Genomic DNA, 16,513 nt, shown 5'->3' with positions numbered 1-16,513 from the left:
AGTTCACAAGTATTATTTATTATTGAATGCATTAAAACTTTGCGGTGGTTGGATAATACTTTATTCTCAAACAAAATTTTCCAATAATTTCTTCGATCAAATAATTTTGATTTTTATCATTTTTTCGCTATAAAGATTTTCATTTTATTGGCATATTATACGAATTTATCAATTAACTTATCAATCAATTTGCATAAATTACGATTAAAATAAGCAAAATAACTAAGTAACAATAATTATATTTTAATTGTTATTTTTTATAATTATATCAAAACTGTCTTTTATATAAAATTAAGATTACGATCTTGAAAAGAATATTAATTACAGAATATTATTATATTTTGTTGTCGCAATTTATAGATGTTTCCATTTATGGAATTAACTGGCGTTAAATAGGAACAAAAAACCAATCAATATCTTTGTTTCAAAGGAACTAGTATGCGGTTGGTTTATATAGATTTAATGAATTAGGTGAGCAGAATATCAATCGGTAATAGAAGTGTCATATTTCTACATTTAATATGTAAATGCGATATTAGTATGAAATTCTAAAATATGTTCCCTTAGAATAGAAAGAATATTTTGATTAATAACGTTATTCCAGTTTTAAAATGTACTAGCACTGTAGTTTTATATACGCATGTATGTATAGAGTTACTGCCATTATGGTCAAATGATATCTATCTGTATCCACCTTTCTATGGTTTAACAAAATTATATACTCGAAAACATTATAGTTACAGCTGAAGATATCATTTCTATTTCTCTTAAAAGTTAAATTGTATTATATTGAAATTAAAATTGAAGCGAATAGGCGAAGGCTAACAAGTAGAATTATTCAAAAATAGTGACAGGTGGTTTGACGTTTATTCGCCGCCATCGTTATTAGCGACAGCGATCTGCCATATTGCGCGTGATATAAAGAATTGTAATACATTTACGGTATTACGGTTGTTATCTGTACATCTAGTACGAGAATTTATTGTTTATGTAGTAATAACATTTCAACAAAATCGTTGTAAGTCGGTTTGTGGGAAAACATTCCACTGTAGTGAACTGCAAAACGGTGAGTAGACAATGCATTGTTGACATCAGAAACTTTTTTTAGCAAACAGTTGTCATCAGGAAATACAGGTTTCATCGCGCTTGTATTTATCAATGTCAAAACTGATGTTATCGTATTGTTTTACCTGATAAATTATAATTTGTCCAATATTTTCAACTAACAGCGAGATAATTGTTGTTTAAGCGATTATTATTTTGTTATTAATATTCTGTTGAAAAACATTTGAATAAACGCGTAAAAATCATTATTATATTTTTACATCGTTTTTCTCAAAAATATCCGCAATGCGTTATTTTTACTAGAATAATATATTAGGTAACACATGTAATATCTTTGTAAATTTATCACTATTAAAATGTTCATTTACACCAGCAGTTTGTAATCAAAATTTTGTTAAAAGAGGTACCTATAATTTGTTGCAACGTCAAATATATTGATGTCATAATTATGTCAGATATAATATAATCTATATAATTATGTTAGTCATTCACGTGTAGTAGTAATATTATTTGTCACAATTTGTATTTTACTTATTTATATCCTTTCTATTGTACATTCTTGATCAAATTCAATAAACTTTATTATGAATATGACATTTGTCATACTTTAGTATATTTATGTATATGTCATTATATCAGTTTGGTTTCAAATTCTATTGATTTTAATGTATGTAATGTAACCTATGAATGTATACTAAATATATATAATGAAGTGTGTGCAATATAAATTGATAAATTTGTAATTATATATTTACAGATAAAAAATGTCAACTGGACCATATAATTACTCCTATATCTTCAAATACATTATTATAGGAGATATGGGAGTAGGAAAATCATGTTTACTACATCAGTTTACAGAAAAAAAATGTAAGTTGAAATAGAAATGATAGTGATTAGTCTTTATAAACAATTTAGATTTAAGTATGCATGTTGTAACTTCATTTTTATTTGTATTTAAAATTTTTTTATATTTATATCATTATAATATAAAGTAACGTAAAAACTTTTTTTTACTGAAGTTATGGCAGATTGCCCGCATACTATTGGAGTTGAATTTGGGACAAGAATTATTGAAGTTGCAGGACAAAAAATAAAATTACAAATATGGGACACTGCTGGCCAAGAACGTTTTAGGGCAGTTACTAGGTATATATTCTTTCATATTTATCAAATTGTAACATTTTTAACAAAATGGTAATATAATGTCTACATCTATGTTATAGGTCTTATTACCGAGGTGCAGCTGGAGCATTAATGGTCTATGATATAACTCGTCGTTCAACTTATAATCATCTTAGCAGCTGGCTTACAGATACAAGGAATTTAACAAATCCAAGCACTGTATGCAAAATATGATATTTTACATAATGGTATTTACGTCTGTAAAGTGTAACTACATTGATGCAGAACTGTTGAATGATGTATTTCTCATACTCTATAAATAATAGCCTAATTTCATATATATTATAAAAAATTTTATGTATTATATTTATAGGTTATATTTTTAATTGGAAATAAAAGTGACTTGGAAGGTCAACGAGATGTTACTTATGAAGAAGCAAAACAATTTGCTGATGAAAATGGTCTTATGTTTGTAGAAGCTAGTGCAAAAACGTAAGTTGATAATAGATATTTAATTTGTATTAAATTGCATTAAATCTAAATTATGTAATTAAAATGTAAATATGTAGACAGATTTTGTCTATAATAATAAAATTTATTTTTCATCAGAGGACACAATGTTGAAGAGGCCTTTTTGGAAACAGCAAAAAAAATATTCCAGAGTATACAAGATGGCCGGTTAGTAAAATTGACCTTTTTTACCTAATATATATATATATATGTCATTAGCGTGATGTTAATACGATTTAATGTGATATATTTATCTATAGTTTGGATCTAAATGCTGCCGAATCTGGAGTTCAACATAATCCAAGTCAACCAGGTCGTACTAATCTTCAAGGTGTATCTAATGAACAACAAGGTGGAAAGGATTCTTGCTCCTGTTAGGTCTTTGTTTGTATATAGACATATGAATTCATCGGTACTATTGATGCATATATGATTTATACTAAGTATAGTAAGCAAATAGTCTCCTGTCTTTATCCCTTTACCTTTTATATGTTAAATCTATTCAATGAAAAATATCAGTTTTTTTCTAGTTAGATTTAATTTCCACAAATAAAGTAAAGATCCATGATTCAGTCTACATATGCATATAAATTGTACTGATAACAATGATTCTGTATTAACATTGAAACTGATATTTCAATGTTAAAGCTTTTCTATGATTATTGTAATTTGCATATATGCAAATATTATTGCATAGATCGTATACTTTATTGCGTAAAAGATTTATTATTAGACAATATGTTGTACTCACAAATCTTATAGTACATTGTGTATAAGGTGCATTATACGAAACATTTACTTTAATCACAAGAAAATATGATAAATATGAATGTGACACAGCCAAATATTTACCATTGTAAATTAAATTTGCGTAACAAGATTAAGCACGTTTAATCGTGTTTGTTATCTAATTTACAGTTTGAAAGCTATTGTACTATAAGCTTAAGTGCAAAAGATTGTTGGTAACTAAAACTAAACTTCTCTACAGCATCAAAAGAGTTGTCATAAAATGGCATAATGAAATAGAATTAATGTCAACTCTATGTTCCATATGACTACAACCCCATTTTCATATCATGCAAAGCTAATGTAAAGCTATATGTAACTTTTATTTTTTGCTTGGAAAACATTTTAATTTCCAGATTGTTTGGAATATTCCATATTTCCAATTAGATGAAAAAAAATTTAATATATTGTTATGATTACTATTATTTAAAAATTGAAAGTCTTTTTCATAACTGTTAAAAATGAAGCATTGTGTCGATTTGTATGTACCTTAAGTCATTATTCACATTTCATGTTATATTAATTTTAAAAAAGATTGGAGAAGGTGTTACCTGTGAAATTTATTATTATTTTACACTTTTAATTGACAGCTGTATTGTATGTAGCATCAATGTTTTTTTTTTGAAATCATAAATTTATGTATCATTCCTAATTGAAATGAAGATAAAAGATTAATTTAAAAAGAATTAAATATTATGTATTGTTTTAGTTTATATATATATATCAAAACAATTATATTGGCAAAACATGTAAAATATCGTTTAAAATAAATTTGACCAAAGCTTTTAGATTCACTTAAAATAATTATTGTTCTGTTATGTGTGCATAAAATCTAATTGTAGATTAATAAAAACTAATTTAATGTACAAGATAGGAGCAGGATTTTTCTTTAATTTCGCGCGTATTATTGTTTACAACCAATTTCAACTTTAGTTATTCATCAATATATTTTTTACATCTTGTATATATGGATAATAACAAATAAATATTTATATTGCAGCTGCATCAAAATGATTAATTTCGCATCCTTAATATACAAAATTTGAAAGTTGGAAAATATATTTTATAACTTAAACGGTAAAATTATTGAGCTGTATCTACGTTACATAGAAAATATGATAGCGTATTTCACTTAATTACCTCTTTAATTTAACATGTCGTATAATCACGTATCGTATTATTATTAAACAGAGAGACATGTAAGTACATATATAATATTTCATATTACAATTTCAGTAGTGCTCTAAATTATTTTATTATAAATGATTTTTAAATATATGTTTAAAAAGTTTCTAATTTTTTTATTTACTGCGTATATATGTAAATGTATATAAATACCTTTTTTACAGAATAAGATTCTTTTAGTTTATATACTATAAAAACAGGTTTTAATTTTGCCGCGTAAATTCATTATATAAATGCATTTTTAAACATCAAATGTAAGATGTACATAAATCACTTTGACTTGCATTACACGCGTAAATTTAATGCGTAAAGTCATTAAGTATAAAAAAAGAGGAATTAAATTTTACATAAAATTGTGTAATTACATGATAAGTTAGAAATTGTTAAACAACAATGAATTATCGATATATTTATAGTACTTTTATGATTGGAATGATGTTTCGCTTAACAAGGGGGTGAGTTGTACTTTTACTAACAGTAATAATTTTTTTAAATAAAAATGGATTCTTGTTTCATTATTGAATTTAACATTATTTGTAAAATAAATATAATGAAATTATGAATAATGTTGATGTTAATTAGTGACAATAATTATCACTTATATTAACGATATAATTTTTTTATTGTATTTCTTCGTGTTTATTATAACCTATTTTAATAATTCATAAGTTCTAACGCTACTTATTAATACATATAGTTGATATGTAAAAGTAGCTTCTATTAAATAATTTTTTCAATATTATTTGAAAATAAGATTTATTCTTTGTTTTCACAATTAACTAGGCATAGAGAAATACTTTTTGATTTTACAACTGTAGAAAATCTGGATAATTGGAAAGAAATATCTGATACTGTTAGAACAGTAGGAAAATCAAAAGCTGCTTTAGTATTACAAACAACACAAGTTTTCCAACATGCTGTATTATTTACTCTATTAAATCCACAACCAAATGGTGCAGGATTTGCAGGGATACGTACAATGACTAATTTAAATTTGTCTAATTTTGAAAATATTGATATCAATTGCCGAGGTCAAGGCAATAATAGTCATTACAAAGTTGTTCTTAGACACAAGGGTCTTCATTCAAATGAAGACATAACATATGAACAATTTTTTATGGTAATCTTTAGTTACATTATTTTGAACTACTCTTGGAGTATATAATAAATTGTAATTTATATTCTAAATAACTTGATTAAATAGCATAGTTTACAATTTTCAAATAACAAAGGTTTTTGAGTATTAATTTAATACAAAAGTCATATTAAATTGCAATAGGCACCTATGTCAGATACTGATTTCTCAACTGTAACATTGCCTTTGATAAATTTTAAACCATATTATCGTGGACGTGAAGTACCCGATGCAGAACCATTAGACACGGCAATTATCACAATGTTTGGTCTACAAGTGTATGGTGGGGTTTATTTATCAATTAAACAAAAAGGTGTATCAGCATTAGAAATAGAAAATATTTCTGTATCATAATTAATGTATGAACTAAATTTATTGTATTTTGAATACTTCGTGACAGCATGTACTGTATAAGAGGTAATAAAACATACACAAATGTATCAAATTTGTAGAATTATTTAATTGTTATAGAAGTATATATTCTGACTAAATCTTATTAGTTTCTTTACAGCAATATTCATTTATAAATGTAAATCAACAAGCATATTTTAAAATGAATAACGAATGTGCTTAAATTCATTTTGAAACTGTGTTTTGAACATTGTAATATAGTCTTGCCAAACCTCAGACATGTTTTTTTAGACATAAAATTTACCAATCATTTAAGTAACTCTCTTCAAGAGTGTTATATGATTTAAGATCGTGATTGAGACTGTAACAAAAAAAAAAAAAAATACAAATATATATATATAAATACAAATATTTATTTATATTTATCTATATAAAAATATATCATTATAACAATTATTAACTTACGTTTTAAATGCATCAACAATTTCTGGTACTTTTGATGAATGACATACAATAGTTGTTTTACATTGTTTTGGATCAAACAATGGTTTTAAATACTGCGATGCTATACGACCCATATCCTCAATTGTTACTTCAGATACGCGTTGTACCATTTGTTGGGTGTAGCCATGTGGTACATTTTTGAAGTAAGATAATAGTGATTGTTGTACTAAGTCTCCTACAGTATGCTCTTTTTCAATGATTTCAAATATTAAACATGATTTTGCTGATTCAAAAAGCAATTTTTCCCATTTATTCTCAAAAATATGAATCTCCTGTAATAATGTAAAAGATGATATTTTCATTTTCATTTTGTGGATGTCACATATTTGATTAATTGCAATCCAAATATATACTTACTACAATCGATTTTGCTTCTTTATATGCTGCTACAATATTCGTGGATTTAAAAAATGATAAATATAATAGGCCTTCATTTGGCCTGGGATAAATGTAATATCCATAAGATAGACCCTGACCTCTAATGAATCTCCACATAGGGCCCTTAAAAATATTAATGTTTAAATATATAACGAAATATTTTTAGAATTATTGAATTCTTTATTTACCTCTAATTGAGTTAAATATTTTATGCAAACAAGTAAAGGAGCTAGATCTAGATTATGGTAATCATTTATACATGGGCAGCTTTGACACAAATAGGAAGATTCTATGCAACCTAATCCCGTAACGCAACCTTTAAATGGAATCTCATCTGGAGAATTTATCAATGTTGAATCAGGAATGGCTTCAAGTCTGTACAATTACATGTTTAAAAATTATATGCGAATATGTAATTTATAACTTAAATTATAAAAATAAACTAACTTGGTCTTGCTTGATGTATCAAATGTAGAAAAGTAAGTGTTCCATGGACTATAAACATTTGGTACTTGAGCAGTTAATTTATCTACATTAGTTGCCATATACAATACCATATTTTTAGGCGTTGTTAATACTTCTCTAACAGATTCAATTTCTGAGATAATTTCTTTTTGTCCTGTTTCATCATTTAAACGTTCTAAAATGTTATTAAGAAATTTTTGTTGTCGCAATATACTAGATACGAATTGGTTACTTTCTAAAAATAAAAAAATATAAACATTATTTATAATCGTACGTATATGCATGCATGTGTACACGTAATTTTATATATCTGTTTACCCTTTTTATATATTAATCCTTGCATCAAATCGTTCACAACTTTATTCCCTTGTCTTTTAAATTGAGCGACATCGTTTACTATTTTTGTAGCTGTTATTTTTAATCTATCTGGAGTTAATTTAGTTTCATACAAAAGTTCTTTAATCCATTGTACACCTTTTTCATACTTTTCCATTTCAAGCTACAAAAAGACAATTATTTGGGATCATCAAATAATTATTAAACGAACATTAACATAAATAAACATTAACATTACATGAAGCATTAACAAAGCAGTATAGCTGTATGGCCCACATGAAAACCTTAAAGAACTAGTTACTCCAAGGCTAGTATCATTGGATATAGTATCTGCTTCTAACTCAGCTACAATTTCTTCGTATGGAATGAGTTGATTATTCCTCATTACTGGACATTCCATTAATAATTCCAGTAATAATGGAATATAAGGTTTATATTCTTTTTTAACATCTGCAGTATTCATAATAACAAACATCTATGAAAAAAATACATAATTAGTCAAATGATGTCTTAAATACAAATAAACAATAAATAATAAATACATACATAAACAAAATTTGTATTAACATGATCCAAGTATGTATAAAACGGTAACTTGGATATGTCAAATCTGGAGTGTTGTTTATTGGTTTCTGTTGTATAACTTTTTATATAGTGGAAGTTGATATGTTGAGTAGATGGGATAGGAACAGAACTTAATATTTCATCTGGTACTGGTATCTAAAAATGTTAAAATACATAAAATGTTAAAAAATATATTATATCTGATATATATACACGAATGTAAACTTACGTACATCATTTTTAGCAATTGCTTCTTGCAGCTCTTTTTCTTTCTGTTGGAGTCCCTCTTTACCTAAATTTTTAATTTGTTTAACCACACGATTTTTTTCTTTTTCAGTTAATTCATGTCTTTTTTTTAGACTAGGAATTCCTTTAACTAAAACAAATGGAGAATCAAGAAAATATGTTTTTAACAAATTTAGCCAATAAGATTCAGGTTCAGTTTCAAATTTTTTAAGAGTTTGTATCTGATTGGTCCTCTGATCCAACTAAAATTTCAAAAATAAATGTATGATTATTACAAGGACTTTAAGTAGTAAAATTTCGTAATACAAGCACTTACATCTTCTTTAGTGTTACCATAAAGCGCATATCCAAAAAGCATGTGTGCAATTGTATCATGAGGCTCGTTTTCCAAACTACTCAAAACTTCAAGGATGCGTCTATGAACAACTGTCCTTATTCGTTTCATGTCAATACCTTTTTTATATACATCATTTAATACTTTTAACAGCTGATATTGCACCAAAGGAATTTTTGATTTTGGTACACTTTCAAATGCGAGATATAATACAGATACTGTATATTTACAATAAGAATAGCCAACATTACTAGCATATGCATCATCAATTTCAACAAATTCTTTCTGCACTGGACTAACTGATGTATCTGTAAGATATTTTAAAAGTAATGTACAACCAATGAGATCATACATTTCGGTAGTAGGAGACGGTCCCCGCCAGCCAACATCTACTATTCCATTATCTTCATCATCACAAGGATAATACACATCCAAATCTACACTTTGAGTGAAAGCTGGTACAGAATCCTGCCACGGTTTTTTAAAGAAACCTCTATTTCCCTACAACATTTGTTTAATTCTAATCATGTTGTTGGAAATAGTGAAGAATTAAAATACAAACAATTATATATACTTTTGATATTATTTTTTTTTCTATAATTTGTAATGCCTTAAACACATCAGCGTGTTTCACTTGGCCAGTAATTACTATTGTTAAATTCTCTGGCCTATAAAATTCCTGATGATATTGTCTCACTTTTTCGTTAGTAGTACTTTCTCTTAAATTTTTCAGTGCTCCTATAAAAAAGATGATTTTCTTATAAAAATAGTAATACATAAAATAACTTATGTATATTTTTTTAGAAAATTTTATATATATTTTTTACCTCCAACAATAGACTTATAACCACAGCGCCCAGGGAATATTGCTCTAGATAATTCTACATATACCAAATATTCTCCTATATTTTCTTTTCCTTGCATTTCACAGTAGACTACACCTGCATCTTCACCTTCAGCATTAATGTGATGTACTTCGGTAAGAAAACTTGCATCCTTAATGAACAATTTTATACTTAATTTTATTGTCGAAAACATCTTACGTTATGATTTATTAATTAAGTAATAATAATAAATTAAATTAAATAATCATAAATATTTTGTACCGTGAGCATTGGATAGAATATATGGTTTAGATATATAGGCATTAAAGATAAAAATCCTTCACTTCCAGCAGTTGTCATGGTATAAAAGGTACAATCAATTTGTGTTGCTGCATTGGTACCAGATGCCAAACATCTATTAGCCAATAAATCCAAAACACCTTTGTATGGATAATCCTCACTGCCCAAGAAAATAAGATGTTCTAGTGTGTGAGGTAGTCCGTCATCATCATGCGCTTCAGTAGCTAAATTTATAAGAATGATATTTTTATGTGTATAAGATAGTAAACTAAGTAAACATCATGTTTAAAAAAAAAAAACACAAGAAATATAAAAACAAATTACCGAGACAGAAGTAACCATTTACAACAGGCCCTTCAACGTCCGCTATACAAACCGTAATTCCAGTATCTCTAGATTTGTAAATATGTACCGGTATCGTATCATTCGCTTTTATCGAATATATAAAATCAAACGCTCCCATGTTTTCTGTTGGTGAATTGTCTACCGGCGCCATGTTATATTACATTAAATTTCTACTAACTTTAAAACTTCTTGAAAAGCAACACCAATACGTAAACTATTTATATTTGAAAAAATTTACAGCCGATTACCGGAAACAATCGACAAATTATTGAAATTATCAAGAGAGCATCAAAAATCAAAGATATATATTTCAGGGAATGCTCTATTGTAAAGTACTTTTTAATTTTAATAAATTTCAGAGTATGTATCAAATATTTGAAAGTTTTACTTATAAGTATCGGACGCTTTGTTTAATAAATATTGATAGAGGGCATTGCACAGATTAGATAGATCAGAGGGCATTGAAATAATATTACAGTATAAATGGGTATATATGGTATTTAAATGTTTAATGCATGTAAAATTATTAACACTAACTGTTAATAGAATCTTCAGTGTTTTTTTTATAAGAAATTGAATAACTTAATTTACCCAAAAAGTTACTGTCTAAATGATATTTATTAAATTCGTTATAAGCCCTTTAATAATAAATTATTTATAATCCATGTGCCTTTAAATTTATACGTATAGATAGCGCTATCGTATTATCTGTGCAGCAGTGATATTAAGCTTAACCTAAATGGGAAGTAGGCGAAGAACTAACTGACAGTCATGGCAAGATACTCTAGTGAATCAGATTCGGATCATAGTAACAGATATCGTCGGAGGCGTAGTAGGAGATCTAGGTAAATAATTTCGATTTCATTTTATTTTTATGTAATTTTATGCGTCTTATTTTATTACAATTTTATGCTTAACATCATCATTTCCATTCATGCATTTCAATTTCAGATCATCCAGCTCAGATTCTAGTGATTCATCTCCCCATAGACGAAGATCTTCCAGACATTCAAAAACAAAGCGTAGGCATCGCTCGCATTCGAGAAGCAGAGGGAGGGATAGAGATCAAAGCCAAAAAAGTTACAAAAGCTCTAGAAACAGTAATTCAAAAGGGAGAGAGAGACATAGATATCATTCCAGATCACGCTCCTCGGATTGTTCCAAGAGAAAAGCTAGATCAACTTCAAGAGAAAAGTCTGGAAGTCGTTCAAGTAGTTCACAATCTAATGTAAAAACTATTGTGTCAGAGAAAACCAAAAATATTCTAATAAAAGGTATATATACACGTTATTTTGAAATAGAGACAGTATCGATTGTAAAGGCAACATTAGTGTTATTTTAAAATAACTATATTAATTTAATATGATTATTATTTTTAGATGACTTTCCAATTGAACCTCGTTTTAAAGAAGGAGTGTTAGAAGAAATCAATTCTGAAGGTTTTACACCTAAACAGTTTTCATCTAATACGAAGGAAAAGAAGTTTAAGAACATTGTTATAGATATTAATGCGGATACTATACAAGTTCCAGCAGTGGCTGAAGTTCCTTCTAGTTCCGAAAGTATATTTCATTCGTCGGTAATATATTTTTTTCCTTTTCTATAAAAATTTCAGCGAAATTCTACTTGTAAAATTTCAACTTCTTGTGTTTCCTTCATTTTAGATAATGATCGACCAAGAAGCCAGATTTGATAAATGGGTGAAAAAATTGTACACACTTAGGCAAAAAGCGATAACTGATTTGATACATTCAAATGTTACTTGATAATTGAATAATTTAATTTTGCTAAAATTTATTAAAATATACTTTGTATTTGAGTGTATAAAATGAATTTTAAGAGCGATTAAAATATTTTATAATTTTTGCTATTTATGATTATGCATTCAGTTCATTCTGAATTGTATGAATACTTGAGTTTGTTGATTCAATAGCGCTATTAAATATGATGGAACAGAGATCCCAATAATTATATTTATAATATTTTCTTTGCATATTAATAAAAAACGTTTAATGTACTACAACTTATGGTATAGTATTTCTTATCTATATAATTTAAACAAAATTTTTGTAAAATCATTTTTATTTATTTTCGAAGAAAATATTCGACTTACGTAATACCGAGGTTTACGTTTGCACGATGGTATTACTGATTCGTTAGATTTAAAGTGTTTGTCATATTCTCGACGTGTCACGTTTTGTCTTGTATTGTGAACGTGATCTGTATTTTACGAATGAAATATACTACTTTGTGTGAAATTACAGGTATTTAACAAATAATTGTTTGAAATAGCATTCGTTACTTGTTTCGCGGTTATGAGTATTTTTTTCTTCCTTGTTCTTTTCATTATTGACATATCTAGGAATTTGATTTACAAATATGAAAAGAGCGAGTTATACATAAGCATCCAAGACGATAATTATATTACAAACAAGCGGTTCATTAATATGTATGATTATATGTTATCATTTCGCGTACATATTTTCCTTTTTTAATCATTCATTCATTTAATATTAATAATTATACACCTATACCATAAATTGTAGAATACCGTTTACATAGCATGAAAGGTGTAAGTGAAAGACTGAACACATTATGGCCTACCGCAATTTTTATTTATGCGGACGTTCGTTTCTACAACTACATTTTAAACATTGTTAAAATATATATATGTATAGTATGATAAATAGTAATAAATACAAAATATATCTTAACAAACGTTAAAAATTAGTATACATCTGGTGATGGTTATAAATCGTACATAAATCATCGAATGTTAAAGGAAGTATAGTTATTTCGAATGTTCTTTTCAAGAACATGTATAAAGACACGAGTGGTACACAATATATATATATATTGAAAGAGGAATTGATTAAAAAGATAATAACACTGCGTTTGCTAAGTTAATTAAACGATATCGTTAATTATTGCAACGTATATTCCGTCAGTTTATATCAAAAGGTTGCATGCACATTAATAGCTAACAATATCGTTTATATCTAAGGATTAACTTTGAGGTCTTTATGTTTATCCTACGAATAGTTATTTCTCTTTTATACTAGAAAGGATACTACGTCTGAAACAAACGAAGCATTGCAACATGAAAACTCGTAATCAATGTTAAACGAGCGATCGTTTCTTTTCACTCTGTCAGCGTTCAGTTGAAAATGTTCTAGAACGATTCAGAAACAGAATAGACATCGACACAGAGATTCGATCTTGCTAAAATTCCCATTGTTCGCAGTTACAGCCGCGTTGTTACTGTTCCAGACAGAAACTATCCTATGCGTTATGATAAACGTTGCCCTATGTATTCCCTTTCTGTAATACGCGCGATATATATTACTACACCTAGATGAGTATTTAGTACTGATATCCTCCGTTAGCCGCGGCGTCGCCACCACTTCCGGATGGATATCCTCCATTACCGTTGCCACCATTGTTTCCGTTTCTGTAACCCCCATTGTCACCACCTGGTCTTCCAGATGGATATCCTCCTAAGAATTCAAATATTACGTATATCTAGCCAGTATTCGCACAAAAATTTATTGAGAAACGATATCAAAAATTTTATGCCTTTGATACGATGGTACATGTATCGTCGTTATTAAAGTCGTTAAATTCGCAATACTGAAATATTGAATTAGATACGAAAATAATTTCAACAAAAAACCAGCGTCTTCTTACTACTAATTAATTAAACTAATACTTGTGGATATTCGTTTTGTTTACCATCGCTGAAGTCAGGTCCTCCGCCTGGTCTTCCTGACGGATAACCATTGCCTCCAGCACCACCCCCGTTGGGTCCACCACTTGGGTATCCATTATCTCCACCATTGCCTCCTGGTCCGCCAGAACCGTATCCTTGATTATTCGCTTCACCTTCGTATCTAATTTGAGGTTTGAATCCATCTTGATCGGCCTCGTACTCAATGATTTGTTTTCTTCCATCGGGAAGCAGTACATTAAACTCTCCCTGTGCACGATCTCCATCTCTGCTCTCCGTGTGGCCATAATCAGCTCCAGATTGTTCGTCCTTGACTTCGTAAGAGAACTCGTACTTCGCTGGTTCCTGAATTGGCATCGAAATAATATATGACAAAATAAACGACGCCAGCAAATAATTCGTCACGGTACGTAACTATCTAACTTACGTTACTTTCGTCTTCCCCATTGCTGCCGTAACCTCCGTTATTGCCATTGTTTCCACCCGGTCCGGAAGGATAGCCGCCGTTGCCTCCGCCATTACCACCAGGACCACCAGAAGGATATCCGCCATTCCCACCAGGACCTCCAGAAGGATATCCGCCATTCCCAACAGGACCTCCAGAAGGATATCCGCCATTGCCACCCGGACCTCCAGATGGGTAGCCACCATTCCCACCCGGACCTCCAGATGGGTAGCCACCTCCGTTACCACCCGGTCCACCTGATGGATATCCACTATTGCCACCATTGCCACCGTTATATCCTCCATTTCCACCACCATTGTTTCCATTTCTGCCCGGTGGTCCATACAGACTCGATGGTCTGCCTCCGTTTCTGTCGGGTGCTCCATAGCTACTCGATGGACTACCTCCGTTTCTGTCGGGTGTTCCGTAGCTACTCGATGGACTACCTCCGTTTCTGTCGGGTGCTCCATAGCTACTCGATGGTCTACCTCCGTTTCTGTCAGGTGCTCCGTAACTGCTCGACGGTCGTCCACCGCTGCCACCGTTCCCGCCGTTTCCTCCGTTTCTTCCAGGAGGTCCATAGAGGCCCGACAGAGGTCCGCCTCCGTTGCCACCGAAACCATTCCCACTTTCTGGCGGGCCGTAGCTACTCGATGGGCTACCGCCAAACCCATTCTTGCCAGCTCCGTTGCTTCCACCACCGAATCCATTTCCTCCACCAGGTGCTCCGTAGCTGCCGGACGGTCTACCAGCTCCTGGACCTCCGTTTCCACCGAGTCCATTCGACGGCGGCCCGTACGAGCTAGATGGTTGACCACCACCGAAACCGTTCCCCCTGGCGTTGCCGTTTCTCCCGCCGTTTGAGCCAGGTGATCTCCCGTGATCACCACCACCGTTGTAACCGTTTCCACCGGTAGGCACTCCGTAACTGTTCGATAAACCGTTCCGGCCGTTGTCGCCTCCTCCGATACCATTCTGGCCATCGAAACCAGGTGGGCCGTAGCTGTTCGACGGTCCTCCGCCGCTTCCTCCGTTACCACCTCCGGGACCACCGCCGCCTGGTGGCAAGTACGAGTTCACCGGCGGCTCGGAGCGCGCCAGGGTGAGCGTTACGATGAACAGTGCTAATCCAATCTGCACGTGTAAGATTTAAACACTTGCTTTGTACATGCTGTTGTCTAGGTTAATTAAAGAGCTATTGTCTAGGTGGCATATGACACGAATGATTAGTTCGGGATTTTTAAAAACAAGAATTTGGCTAGATCTCTCTCTACCTTGAGTCGTCGCGTTTTTTTCAACTATTGAAAGATGATCGCAAAAATCGCAATTCCATTGATTACCATCCATCGTTTTAATTTCTCTAACTCTGAACGAGTGCACAATAACTCGTGAACAAAATTTCCCCATTGTCGAATTCTACCACAGAGACGGTGAGAATGAATTCTCCCACTTGCGTTAAGCAACTTCGAAACGTAGCTCGAAACACAGCCCGGGACATTTTGACATACGAAAACAATTCACGCGCCGCGCGCTTCTTCCTACCAGATGCCTATCAGTTGCAACAGATACAATTTCTCAGCTGGCTCTGTGAATTCTCACCTTAGACATGTTGGGGCCGATGGGCTCTTTCCTCCGTGCGAAGAACAATAAGCCTCGCGCACCTCCGTTTCTTTTTCTCCCCCGTTTTATCCTTGAGAAGGTGAGCCTGACGATGGACGCCTCACGCGACGGTGCTTCGCGTTTCCGTCGGTTCTACCTTTCGGCCTCTGTTACACCTTCCACCGTTGGATGGTGTCGAGGGAATGACAAACTTTGGTTCTAATCCGCTTTATATATCCCGGGGTTCATCCGTGTTTCTAGATCACGGTTTGGTTGCAAGCGCGTTGGA

General features: G+C 31.0%; 5 protein-coding genes across 6 annotated transcripts; 3 read left to right on the top strand and 2 right to left on the bottom strand.

The window, feature by feature from the left end:
• Positions 1-680: 680 nt before the first annotated feature.
• On the top strand, positions 681-3,827 carry LOC122528799 (ras-related protein Rab-14). The gene is made up of 7 exons (XM_043654310.1): positions 681-1,066; positions 1,823-1,935; positions 2,088-2,214; positions 2,292-2,409; positions 2,564-2,682; positions 2,800-2,868; positions 2,961-3,827. Exons 2-7 carry the CDS (start codon positions 1,830-1,832, stop codon positions 3,076-3,078), a joined length of 657 nt encoding a protein of 218 aa, XP_043510245.1. The 5' UTR covers positions 681-1,066; positions 1,823-1,829; the 3' UTR covers positions 3,079-3,827.
• Positions 3,828-4,910: 1,083 nt separating this feature from the next.
• Positions 4,911-6,246, top strand: LOC122528802. Its single transcript, XM_043654311.1, has 3 exons — positions 4,911-5,126; positions 5,455-5,791; positions 5,951-6,246. The coding sequence occupies exons 1-3, from the start codon at positions 5,065-5,067 to the stop codon at positions 6,158-6,160; spliced, it is 609 nt and encodes a 202-aa protein (XP_043510246.1). The 5' UTR covers positions 4,911-5,064; the 3' UTR covers positions 6,161-6,246.
• A 177-nt stretch (positions 6,247-6,423) lies between these two features.
• Positions 6,424-10,869, bottom strand: LOC122528796 (uncharacterized protein C05D11.1-like). The gene is made up of 14 exons (XM_043654306.1): positions 10,433-10,869; positions 10,091-10,332; positions 9,812-9,980; positions 9,559-9,722; positions 8,967-9,485; positions 8,638-8,892; positions 8,387-8,560; positions 8,079-8,315; positions 7,823-8,003; positions 7,487-7,739; positions 7,228-7,414; positions 7,019-7,162; positions 6,623-6,933; positions 6,424-6,518 (listed from the first exon to the last, which is right to left on the bottom strand). Exons 1-14 carry the CDS (start codon positions 10,602-10,604, stop codon positions 6,458-6,460), a joined length of 3,069 nt encoding a protein of 1,022 aa, XP_043510241.1. The 5' UTR covers positions 10,605-10,869; the 3' UTR covers positions 6,424-6,457.
• Positions 10,870-11,091: 222 nt separating this feature from the next.
• On the top strand, positions 11,092-12,476 carry LOC122528798 (luc7-like protein 3). The gene is made up of 4 exons (XM_043654309.1): positions 11,092-11,298; positions 11,405-11,727; positions 11,833-12,032; positions 12,118-12,476. The coding sequence occupies exons 1-4, from the start codon at positions 11,225-11,227 to the stop codon at positions 12,217-12,219; spliced, it is 699 nt and encodes a 232-aa protein (XP_043510244.1). The 5' UTR covers positions 11,092-11,224; the 3' UTR covers positions 12,220-12,476.
• Positions 12,477-13,702: 1,226 nt separating this feature from the next.
• On the bottom strand, positions 13,703-16,513 carry LOC122528797 (pro-resilin-like). Of its 2 annotated transcripts, none has more exons than XM_043654307.1 (4): positions 16,225-16,513; positions 14,608-15,759; positions 14,186-14,525; positions 13,703-13,950 (listed from the first exon to the last, which is right to left on the bottom strand). In XM_043654307.1, the coding sequence occupies exons 1-4, from the start codon at positions 16,231-16,233 to the stop codon at positions 13,817-13,819; spliced, it is 1,635 nt and encodes a 544-aa protein (XP_043510242.1). In that variant the 5' UTR covers positions 16,234-16,513; the 3' UTR covers positions 13,703-13,816. The 2 variants fall into 2 exon arrangements, with proteins under 2 accessions (XP_043510242.1, XP_043510243.1); XM_043654308.1 differs by having other exon boundaries at positions 13,703-13,947.

Source organism: Frieseomelitta varia, unplaced genomic scaffold (genome assembly GCF_011392965.1).
Source record: "Frieseomelitta varia isolate USP_RPSP 00005682 unplaced genomic scaffold, Fvar_1.2 scaffold_259, whole genome shotgun sequence".
Classification (NCBI taxonomy): domain Eukaryota; kingdom Metazoa; phylum Arthropoda; class Insecta; order Hymenoptera; family Apidae; genus Frieseomelitta; species Frieseomelitta varia.
This window is presented reverse-complemented; position numbering and strand designations above follow the sequence as displayed.